Below are 11,738 nucleotides of genomic sequence, written 5' to 3' on the forward strand. Positions count from 1 at the left end.
GCGTCTGCCTTCGGCTCAGGTCATGATCCCGGGGTCCTGGGATCAGCCCCGCATCGGGCTCCCTGTTCCTCGAGAAGCCTGCTTCTCCCTCTCCCGCTCCCCCTGCTTGTGTTCCCTCTCTCGCTGTGTTTCTGTCAAATAAATAAATTAATTAAAAAAAAAAAAAAAGGGGAGGTCAGCAATTTTCTCTTTCACTATTCTCCCTGAACCAACATCACACTGAAATTTATGGGATGTCCAACGTCTGAAGTACGTACTATCTTCCGTGGTTTTAGAAAGTAAAACTCTTAAAACTTTCCATTTATGTTAGCTCACCTCAGCAAAGCTAATGACCAAGAGAGAATTAATGGAGCAAAGAAACAGACCAAAAGGAAACTGAGAGAGGGATGGGGGGTTACATCGAATGTGCAGAAGCAAACCTGATAATTAAGGCACATTGTCTATAGGAGAGAACACAGAGCAGACTCTCAGGGTTATTCCATACCTGAGCTGACATAATTCTTCATCTGCCTAATTCCTGAATTGCCCCCAAGCTTTGTGAATAGAGAAAAAAAAAAAAATCCTTAACATAACCCAAGTAGCCTTGCTTCACCTGATATGATTTGATTTTAGGCTATTGTCTTAAAATAATTCTTCCTAGAGAAGAATGTGTTGGGCAAAGTAACTCATGACCAAGTATGTATAAATAGTGCCCCCAGCATGGTCAAGTACTTTAACATATGCTACTCCCAAGAACAGTTTGTTAGAATTTATATGTTACCCATGCTTCATAGAACCACTAGTATTTCAAATTATTTTTTAAAGTAATATTTTTTTATTAAAGATTTTTTTTTTTAATTTGAAAGAGAAAGAGAACAGGAGCAGGTGGGGGGAGCAGAGGGAGAGGGAGAAGCAGACTCACCGCTGAGCAGGGACTCCTGAGGTAGGGCTCCATCCCAAGGAGCCCCAGATCATGACCTGAGCCAAAGGCAGACACTTAACTAACTGAGCCACCCAAGCGCCCCTTAAAGTAAGATTTTAAAAATAAGTTTATTTATATAGCAATTTCATGGATTCCAAAAAGGGTCACCTTGTCCCACAAATCCAAGGGATATCATTCATTGTATTAAATGACATCCATTGTATTCCATTGAATGATGCCCCTGGTGTTGTAAAACTAAGTGGCTCTGGATTTAAGGTCCTGATGCCTTCAGTATTTCTTAATCAAGCCCTCTTCGGATCTCTTGGACCCTTCTAAGTAGTGATGCATTCTTGGATTACAGATGGGATAAACAAGGCAGGCTCACTAAATGAAAACTGTTACTCCCACCTCTACATTACTGCCAGTCGATGTTCATGCTATAGGCTAGAGATCAGGACCCACAAGTCTCAGAAGCCTGCTTCCTTCTTTACCCTTCTCCTCCTCAAAATCTACCAAGGCTGGAATGAGTGGCTTTTTACTTCCTTGCTATCCCTGGTATGGACTGCCCTAAAGTCATATTATCCTCTCCTTCCCTGTAGGAGGAATTCTGCTATAACAGCAGAATGACTGCTAGAGAATGTGAATTACGGGGGGAAAGGAACAAATATTTTCAAAATAGTATCTTTATCTTGCCTATAGCATATTTATCTTGATTGCATTGAATATTTTGAAATGAAAAACAAGGACAGAAGGTGCACATACTTTACCCCATTGGTTTCCCAACTGCAGGTTATGGAGAGTATTTGAGAACTCCCTCATTAAATATGGCCCACTATCAGTGCACACAGGTAAGATCAACTAGAAATCCTTCCATGGACATCTATCAATTTTTATTTCATGAGAACCGGTTTTTTTTTTAGTGTACAAAAAAACCTTAATAATATACAAATGGTGAAGAGTAATGAGACAGGATTCATAAGGTAATTTGTTTCAACCACTGATTGCATCATTGATTATACCATTGCTTCTGTGAATTGTCCCTTTGAGTTCTACAAATAGAATGTCTAGAAAATATTTTCCAATGACTATTTCAGATACATACTTGAGCAGTTTCCTTTAAAGTTTACTTCTTTAGAAGCTTCCTAATTTAAATAGTCAGATAAAATTTCTCAAATTTTCCTCAAAGTCTGATTACACTTATTATTTTCTGGAACACAGGAAACAAAGATCATAGGACAGCTTGTCTCACTGGTGTTCACATTCACTGCCCCAAATTAGAACCAAGTCATTGCTTAGTCTTCTGTGAGAAACTGGCTTGAGTCCCTGAAGCATACACTAGTTCTGTGATTTGAGGGAAACAATTCAAAATGGTCATCAGTTTTTCGTTTGTAACACAGGATCAACAATACCAACCCACCTCATGGGGTTCAGGGAGGCTTAAATAAGACCTAGGTAGGGGCACCTGGCTGGCTCAGTCAGTAGAGCATGTGACTCTTGATCTTGGGGTTGTGAGTTCAAACCCCACGTTGGGCATAGAGCTTATTTAAAAAAAAAAACACACAAAAACCATAGGCAAACCAACAACATTGTAGGCACCAAATAAATGGTAGCTACTCCATGGGAGTGCTTGCGGTGCTGATACAGTTTTATTTTGTGAGCTAGGTTATGTTATATGGACATTCAATTAATCATTATTGGACTTTATGGATCTCCACAATTATACTTCACAATAAAAAAGAAAGAAATGGGAGCTATTTTTAGTGTTACGCTTTACCAGAGTCCCTACTAATTACAAAGTCTACATGGTAGATTGCATAAAAGCAGAGTAGTTCCACTTTATAGTAAACTGGTGACTTTCTAATACCTGTTGCAGGAGGAAGCGATCTACACTGGGCCTCATGGTTATTAAACCCCTTCTGCTCCTGGTCCGTAGAGATGCTGCAAGAATTGAGGAAGGTAGAAGGAATTCATTGGTGGCCACCCTCCTTGAACTAAAGTAGTTCTGCTCCTATCTGTTTTATACACACAGGGCTCCCATTTTTCTGAGGATATATGGTGAAAGGAAAGTTTGAAAACCACAGATTACATATTCAAAACTAGGGTTTGATCATTTCAGTGTCCAAGCCCTGGTAAACTGATTTACATGACAACAGTCATAAGGGAAACACTAGACAATTCTTATCATTTTGGCATGTCTGTACATTCCTTTTCAAGTGATATATATTCCGCTTCTATAGAATAGTTTTATAGTTCAATGTATTTACTGTTTATGTTGCGATAATTTGGTTGCTTCCTAACGACTGCTAAGGTAGATTCAGATTCTACTCATGAAAATTCCAAAATCACAAAACGTATTTGATTGCTTCCTGTTAAAGTACTGGCATATGAAATCCTACTTTCCAAATAAATATCCTGTATGTAACCATTCCTTTTTGGTATTACATTTTTTCCCCTTTCCAAGTTAGTCCATTTAGTTTGGGACTTTTTCTACCAACTACTCATTTTTTTGCTCTATAAACAGCAAAGGGACAGATAAAGAAATCTTGACAAATTAATGTTCATTTGCAGGTAATAATCCTCCTTCAGTCTTTTTTTTTTTTTTTTTTTTTAGAAACAGAAAAGTAGAGAGAGGTTAAAACTGGGAATACAGAAAACAAAGTAAAAATGAATGGTTCTAGCTGGGTAACAACCAAGGTGCATTTAAGAAAGCCAGGGAAATGTGAAATTTGTACCAATATCTTTCTTGTGGAGTAGTGGGAAAATTAATGGGCTTGACAACCCCTGCACTTCTCTTTTTTTGTTTAAATGGTAAAAAGCTACAAAGAGCATTTCTATTCACTAACTACATTAAATATATTTTTTTAAAGTCACGGCTGAAATGGATACCCAGAGATGTGCCGGTGAAGTGAGTCAATGTAAGACTTGAGCACAATTTTTTAGGAAAAAGCCTACAAATTGCCCTTAAACTACAACACAATTGTAGGACTGACCTGGTTCCCAGTTGATGCTGACTTTGGTTACCTTCTCACTGCCATTACTCAGGGATCTAAACAGCAAGGAGAAATGTGTACCAAAAAAAAAGCTGCACTTAGTAGGAAAAACGATGGCCCTTTCATACATAAATTGGAGCAGGCTTTTTATATGTATTTTATACAGACATGTATATATAGACATGTATATACATGTGTATATGTATATAATGCATATAAAAAGCCTTGGGGGGGCGCCTGGATGGGGAATTACACTTATCCTTATGACAATCACCCTAGCCAATGGAAGCAGTGGCAGGCCCCAAAAATTTGGGTTAAAAATTCATGACACCATTCTTCAAAGTCAACTAACTTTACCTTTAAAAAATCCTGACTTTAGCACCATCAAGAAAAATCAGTTTTAGAACATCATCTCACCTCAATATAAGGATGAAATTCAGTATTTCCCATCTTTTTTTTTTTTTTTAAAGATTTTATTTATTTGAGAGAGAGAGAGAGCACATGAGAGGGGGGAGGGTCAGAGGGAGAAGCAGACTCCCTGCCGAGCAGGGAGCCCGATGCGGGACTTGATCCTGGGACTCCAGGATCATGACCCAAGCCGAAGGCAGTTGCTTAACCGACTGAGCTACCCAGGCGCCCCCAGTATTTCCCATCTTGATAATTTATTCACTCAGTGCAAGTGAGCAAGAGCCTGAGCAGGGGGTAGGGTCAAAGGGAGAGGGAGAAGCAGACTCCAGAAGCAGGCTCCTTGCTCAGGGAGCCCAATGTAGGGCTCAATCCTAGGGCCTTGGGATTATGACCTAAGCCAAATGCAGACACTTAACCCACCGAGCCATCCAGGCACCCCTTTAGGGCTTTCTTTAAAAACAAAGTTCAGGAGTGCCTGGGTGGCTCAGTTGGTTAAGCGTCTGCCTTCAGCTCAGGTCCTATCTTCGGTTCTGGGATCCAGCCCCACATTGGGCTCCCTACTCCTCCGGGAGCCTGCTACTCCCCTCACCTCTCCCCCTGCTTGTGCTCCAATAAATAAAATCTTAAAAAATAATAAAAAAACCAAATTTCAGTTGCACCCATAAGGGCTAATTCCCCAGTTGAGGATATTCCAAGACATGCAAGTGTAAGGAGAAGGATTAAGAAACAGAAGAGTTCCTGGGGCGCCTGGGTGGCTCAATTGTTAAGCGTCTGCCTTCGGCTCCGGTCATGATCCCAGAGTCCTAGGATCGAGCCCCACATGGGGCTCCCTGCTCCCAGGGGAAGCCTGCTTCTCCCTCTCCCACTCCCCCTGCTTGTGTTCCCTCTCTCGCTGTGTCTGTCAAATAAATAAATAAAATCTTAAAAAAAGAAAAGAAACAAGAGTTCCTGATGTGACTCATTCCAAGGAAATGAGGCTTTGGAAAGATGTTCTGTCACTTGATAAAACGTAGAAAACTAGAGTCTGGGGGATTTTTAGAAATGTTAGTATTTAGAGAAATGAGAAAGGTAACACAGTAGGAGCTTATGCTCTGCAATCAGATGTGGGTGTGAACGCATTCTTTGACCAAATTACTTTGTTTCAACTGAAGAACTGGCCAAATGAGAATAGTTACTCATAAAGTTGTGAGGAAATGAGCATACATACATATGCAATTAATGAACTACAGTATATTGCACTGTACTGGACAGTTTAAGTGTATTATCTCCTTTAATCCTCATTGCTCTTTGAGACAGCCATTAGTCCTATATTACAGATGGAAGTCAATATTCTGTATTACAGATGAAGGTTAAATTCCCAAAGGGAGCCAAGATTCTATCTCAAGAATTAAGATTCCTACCAAAGCTTGTTTTCTTCTGCACTATACTATCCTGAACGATTGTAAAATATGCATTTCTCTCATATCAGGGATTCTTTATTTTTATTGAGTATTTTATAAGCTTTTAGTAAGGCCACAGCAAATAAATGTTTATAAATTAAACAATGTTTTTACACTAAGCAACTTCCTCCATGTCTACCATATCAAAAGGTTACTGTAATTTAAAATATACTAACTTGAAACAAGCCAATTTAGGAAATTAGCAAACCACCTAATTAGATACGTTACAGAAATTTATCCTTTATAGTATTTGGCTCACTTTCCTGGGAATCATTGTCCCACAAAATAACACATTCCAAGACTTAGGATAATTAGAAGTGCTTTCATAACATTCATGTTACTGCTTCTCACAACATATAAAGGCAACCCATTTACAGAATATGGGCTTTGGTATCTAACTGAAACATCCTCAAAACTGAATCATTAAAGATTATCTGGTAAAACGAAAGCTGACCCTTTCAAGTATGTATCCTTGTCTAGTTCTAGAATGTAAAATAGAAGTATCCTCTGCATACTTCAAATTGTGCTCCTTATGTTCAATTTTCCTGTTCCAATACAACTAGCATATAAAAGGTCATTTCTTCATTTTTCTCTATACATCATTGCCACCACTGCTCAATGTGCAGCAGCTAGACAGAAGAAAGGCCATCAAGGTAACATTTTGGGCCGGAGTTTGGAGAAAAATGAAACAGAATATACAATAGAGTAATAGTCGGAATCACGTAACAGACACAGGATTCCATTTCATTACTAACAAATGTAATTCAACTGAACAAGCTCATTTGAGCTGCACGTGGTTCTCCATTGTTCCCAGTATTCGTCTAGATTTGTAAATTAAAAAAACCATCTAGTTCAACTAGTTCTAGATTTGCAAACTCTAACTTCTCTACCCATAAAAAGTTGTCTATCAGCTATGAAAAATCACCTGATTGTAATTTATAACGACCAGTAGTGGGAAGCCCATTTGCAGGAATTGGTTCTTAGAGGGGGGGAAAAAAAAACACGACTTCTTGAAAAGGTAAAATAGCTTAAAGCATTTAATATCTAAACAAATCAATCTATTAATAGTAGTCACAAAATATGCTTAATATAGAAACCCACATTTATGTCTTTAAGAAAAAGTGTAAATTGTATTTTACCTCAAACATAAATTAACCCACTTAAAGAATCTGCAGCGGTCAAAATCATGGTGAATTTTAAACAACTTCAGAATAAAATAACCTTAAGTACTTTATACTGCTTTATATCTAAAAAATGCTTACAACTTCTCATAAAAATAGTCTGAGGCAACTATTTTTTCTTTTATTCTTTAGCAGACATGTTCAACATTATGGGCCACATTTTTAAAACCTTACGCTTCACAGACTTTCAGACATTCAAATACTATGGTCCCCTTTTCTTTGATGTGGAGGTTTATTCAGCTAGGCAAAAAAAAAGGCATGGTAGACAATTTAATACATTTTCACCAAATTGAAAGTAGTACAAAAGTTTTAAGATTCTACAGAACTACACATCGTACCTAATGGATCATTAAAAATAGAAGACAGTATTTTCTTCAGCAAATAAAACAGCATACTGGTATGCTGTTAATGCATACTTTTTAATATGTACTGTCGTTCATAAATTATTTACAACTTCTACTGTGTGAAGAGAACTAGAATGTAAATTTTCTGCAAAACTGGAAAAAAGCAATACAAAATTTGTGAAAGCCTGTGTTTTATATTATACAAAAGTAAGCCAGTTTTTCTCTTCAAATACCAGACATGATATGCAGTGGTATTTTGGACATATTATAATAACTCTTGAGGATGTTTTAATGCTGGCGGTAAGTTTACAGGCCTTGACTCTTCATCAAGGAGTACCAGATCTTCTATTTCACTGCCTCTGTATTTCCTTTTACATATCTTTACCACTACCTTCTTCTTGAGAAACAACTTCAGTGCTTCTCTTGATGCAACAGCTTTTGCATTTTCTTTGCTTTTTCCACAGCCGGTGCCCAAATACACAGACTTGCATCTCAATTCACAAACGATACTTTCTTGAGAGCTTTTATTTTGAGGCAGATCTGCTAGTTCTTTTAGCGGAACAAAAAACACATCCAGCGTTGCCTTCAGAGCTTCAATAGCTGCGTTTAGGAGCTCGCCATGATTCACACTGGGACTAAAGCCACCAACAGCTACCAACTTCCATGCCACCGTCTTATACAGTCTGTTGAAAAAAGGTTGCTTCTGTTTCACGTCTTCATTGGTTAACTTGCAACAAGAAAATCTGACAGAACTCTCACTTGACTGTGAAGTACTTTTAGAAGGCAACTGTGATGCGCTAGTCTGAGAACTACTCTTAGAAGCCAGCTGGGACACACTGGCTAAGGAAGTGCTTTTGGAAACTAGAGATCCACTGGTTTGGGAGCTGCTCTTGGAAGCTAACAGTGACGCAGCTACCTGCGAAGTGCTTTTGGAAGTCAGCATCGATGTACCTGTTGATGTGCTGCTCTTGGGAGTTAGTAAGGATGTGCCTGATGAGGAGCTATTTTTAGAAACAGATGGTGAAACACTTGCCTCTGAACTAGTTTTGGAAGTTAACCCACCTGATGCTGTCTCTGAACCAGGTTTAGAAGACAACAGTGGCAACTCTCCTTCTGAGCTTCCGGAGGAGCCCAACAAAGGCACCTCAATCTCTGCGATGCTTTGAGAAGCTGAGACTGAAGAGCCTTCCAGAGCACTCTTTTTAGGTGATCCACTTTGTTGTCTGGAATCAGCAGATTGGGTCACATGACTATTCACACTGGATTTCAACAACGAAGAAACAATCGATGCTGAACCGTGCTTCTCTGGAGCTTCTGATTCAGAAGCTTTTCCAGACCCTGCCGCTGTTACCTGAGAGGAAATGCTGCTGCTTTGGCTGGAGAGAGACCGATCTCCATCACCTGTAGAGCTATTCTGACTCGAGGCGCCAGAGCTTCGAGTGGAGTTCCCACTACTCTCTGATTTCGTAGATGGCCCTGTACATGCTGAGCTGTTTTCCTGCTGAGCTGATGCACGTTCTGTTTTGGCAGAAATTTTTGCATGATCTTGCTCAGCTGCAGAATTGTTTTTTCCTTCGATGATTCGTTTTTTTGCTGGCTCTTCTACCCCTTCTAAAAAGAAGGAAAACAGACATGTGACTAAGTCTAGCTCATACAAAGCAGCTGAAAATTTACAAGACAGATACTTGTTAAAATAAAGACACAAGGCAAAAATATTTCAGGGCTAGTAATTTCTTTAAAAAGTGCGGAATAACTTCATTAATTTCTTAAAACAGTGTTGAATGACATCATTTAATTTCTAATATTAAAAAGATCAACGGCATAAACAACATTTGACACTTGAAAATCTAAAGCAGTCAAAGGAAACTATCAAAATCAGGGCCTAAAACACACAGACACATAATTTAGGTTTAATATTCCAACTTGATTAATAACATTGTAAAAATCCTAGCTTGTTAAAAAAATTAGTAATTAACAGTAATTCCTAATGATATCAAACTTATGTTCTAAACTCCTATGTATGTTCACATCTATGATCTGCTAACCATTGCTACTCGATATCCCTCTTTTCTTCACCTTGGCAACCAGTTCGTCTCTTGTTGTATGGATTGGAGCATCTGTCACTTTGATGCCTTCAGCCATACTAAGTATTTTATCCATAACTTTTTGTGGGTACCTGAAAAAGAAAGAGACGCTTTTAAAAAGTGCCTTCTCTGAGCTCCTAGTTCGGGTGTGCAAAAACAGGCCACAGGAACTGCATTTCCTGGTCGTAATCAAGAAAGTCTGCCAACCGCCAGGAACTTTCTGTTTCCTGGAACCCCAGAAACAAATGCGCCAGGGCCTGGGAGGCGGGGTCCCTCCTCACCAATCCTTAAATTCGGCGTCCACCACGAGCGCGTTGTCAACCAACAACCCCACCAGCCGCCCCCGGGGCGGGCTGTGAATCACGTCGGCTTTTGGCAGAGACCCCCTGCTCACCCTTAGAGGGCAGCCAGTCCCGCAGATTCCCGCGCTTCACAACTTCCCCCTCCCGCGGAGGCTCCGGGCCCCCGTCCGGGGGCGGAAGACAAAACGGGGAGAGCTGCTCAGGGACGCTTCCTCACTCACCGGCACCCGAGGAAGACGTGGTTCGCCCAGGCCATGGAGAAGGAGATGAGCTGCTGCAGCTGCCGACTGCGGCTCCCGCTCTCGGCGTCGGCAGCTTCCTCCGCGTTAGCCGCGGCATCGCCTCCAGTCGGGGCCAGGTCGCCGGCGTTGCGGAGCAGAAACTCTCGGCGGTGGCGCCAGTGTTTGTCAGTCTCGCCGTCGCAGCGCAGCGCCTCCACCCAGGCGGCCACCCGCGGGTTCTGGCTCAGGTACTCCGACACCTCCTGCGCCATGTTGGGCCTGCAAGTCGCGGAGGCCGCGAGCAGACGCTGCACCGGGAAAGAGGCGGGGTGCGCGGGGGCGAGCGGCCCTGTCACTGCGGCCTGCACGGGAGGCCCAAACGCCAAACAACAGCGCCCGGAGCAGCTGAACCGCCCACTTCCGCCCGCCGCCGGCTCCTTCCCTTTTATAACCTCGCCGCCGCCGAGCGCCCGCGCGTCCTTCCGGCGCGAGCCGGCTCTCCCAGGACGCTTTGCGGCGCCCGAGCGGCCGCGGCGCAGCGGCCCGGCCCGGCGGCGGAGGGGCGCCCGCAGGGCGGAGGGGGAGGCGGGGGGCGGTCGCTCGCGCCTCCCGCCCCGGGAGGGCGGGCCGCAAGGGGGTTCGCCCGGGGCGCCCCGATCTCCGGCGCCAGCCTCGGCGTTCCGGCTCGGCTTTGTGACGCCGCGCGCGCTCCCGCCGCCTCCCTCCCTCCTCCCTCCCTCCGCCGGCCCGCCGCGGCGCGGGGCGTGGAGGCCCGGAAGGCCGGGCCGGCGGAGGGCAGCCGGGCCGGGGCGGGCCGAGGGCTCGCGTGCCGCCGCGTCCTCGCGGACCCCCAAGGCGCGGGTCGAATGCGAGGTGTGCGCGCTTTGGCCCGCAGAGACGCTTGCTTTGAGCGGGGCCCAAGTAAACAAAAGCTCGCCTCCATCTTTTGATCCTGTCAGAAAACAGCTTCCGGCGCTGTTTTGAATGTAGACGAGCGGAGCCTTCAGAGGCCGTCCCACGCGCGGGGCGTTTAGGAATGTTAGAGAGTTAACATGTTAAATCGTAATAATGATCGTGAGGTCAGACGATTGGTCCAGTTCGCTGTGGCCCGTGGAGTCGTCTTTGAAACTCGCCCTTGCGCCGCAGGGTTGGGTTTGGTTCCCCGCGCGCAACCCTGGCGATGCCGGCTTCCTCTCGCCTGGGGTTTTGGTCAAAAACAACTGCGCCGAGGACGATCGTAGTGTTCCCTTAGAGTAACAAACAGTAACCCCCACCTGGGCAAATAGCCAGGAGGCAGCATGGGAAAGTGCCCCAAACCTTAACCCCTTAGAGCTTTTTTTTCCGTTGCCTTTTTTTTTTTTTTTAAAAGATTTTATTTCTTTATTTGACAGAGAGAGACACAGCGAGAGAGGGAACACAAGCAGGGGGAGCGGGAGAGGGAGAAGCAGGCTTCCCGCTGAGCGGGGAGCCCAGTGCAGGGCTCGATCCCAGGACCCTGGGATCATGACCTGAGCTGAAGGCAGACGCTTAACGACTGAGCCACCCAGGTGCCCCTACATTTTTCTTTCTTTTTTTTTTTTTTTTAAGATTTTATTTATTTATTTGACAGAGAGAGACATAGCGAGAGCAGGAACACAAGCAGGGGGAGTGGGAGAGGGAGAAGCAGGCTTCCCGCTGAGCGGGGAGCCCAGTGCAGGGCTCGATCCCAGGACCCTGAGATCATGACCTGAGCTGAAGGCAGACGCTTAACGACTGAGCCACCCAGGTGCCCCTACATTTTTCTTTCTTTTTTTTTTTTTTTAAGATTTTATTTATTTATTTGACAGAGAGAGACACAGCGAGAGAGGGAACACAAGCAGGGGGAGTGG

General features: G+C 43.4%; 1 protein-coding gene across 2 annotated transcripts; it reads right to left on the bottom strand.

Moving 5' to 3' along the window:
* Nucleotides 1-6,748: 6,748 nt before the first annotated feature.
* On the bottom strand, nucleotides 6,749-10,896 carry CDKN2AIP (CDKN2A interacting protein). 2 transcript variants are annotated; one of them, XM_045879616.3, is made up of 3 exons: nucleotides 9,871-10,896; nucleotides 9,309-9,439; nucleotides 6,749-8,874 (listed from the first exon to the last, which is right to left on the bottom strand). In XM_045879616.3, the coding sequence occupies exons 1-3, from the start codon at nucleotides 10,140-10,142 to the stop codon at nucleotides 7,529-7,531; spliced, it is 1,749 nt and encodes a 582-aa protein (XP_045735572.1). In that variant the 5' UTR covers nucleotides 10,143-10,896; the 3' UTR covers nucleotides 6,749-7,528. The 2 variants fall into 2 exon arrangements, with proteins under 2 accessions (XP_045735572.1, XP_045735573.1); XM_045879617.3 differs by having other exon boundaries at nucleotides 8,731-8,874; nucleotides 9,340-9,439.
* Nucleotides 10,897-11,738: the final 842 nt, after the last annotated feature.

Source organism: Mirounga angustirostris, unplaced genomic scaffold (genome assembly GCF_029215605.1).
Source record: "Mirounga angustirostris isolate CCGP_5_RB_7025 unplaced genomic scaffold, mMirAng1.0.hap1 SCAF_2, whole genome shotgun sequence".
Lineage (NCBI taxonomy): Eukaryota > Metazoa > Chordata > Mammalia > Carnivora > Phocidae > Mirounga > Mirounga angustirostris.

Bases quoted from the DNA above. Each gene is read 5' to 3' on its own strand.
- CDKN2AIP (XM_045879616.3), bottom strand. From the start codon at position 10,142: ATGGCGCAGGAGGTGTCGGAGTACCTGAGCCAGAACCCGCGGGTGGCC. The intron at 9,440-9,870 runs GTGAGTGAGGAA...TTTCTTTTTCAG, and splicing joins CACGTCTTCCTCGGGTGCCG to GTACCCACAAAAAGTTATGG. The intron at 8,875-9,308 runs GTTAGCAGATCA...CCTTCTTTTTAG, and splicing joins AGGGATATCGAGTAGCAATG to AAGGGGTAGAAGAGCCAGCA.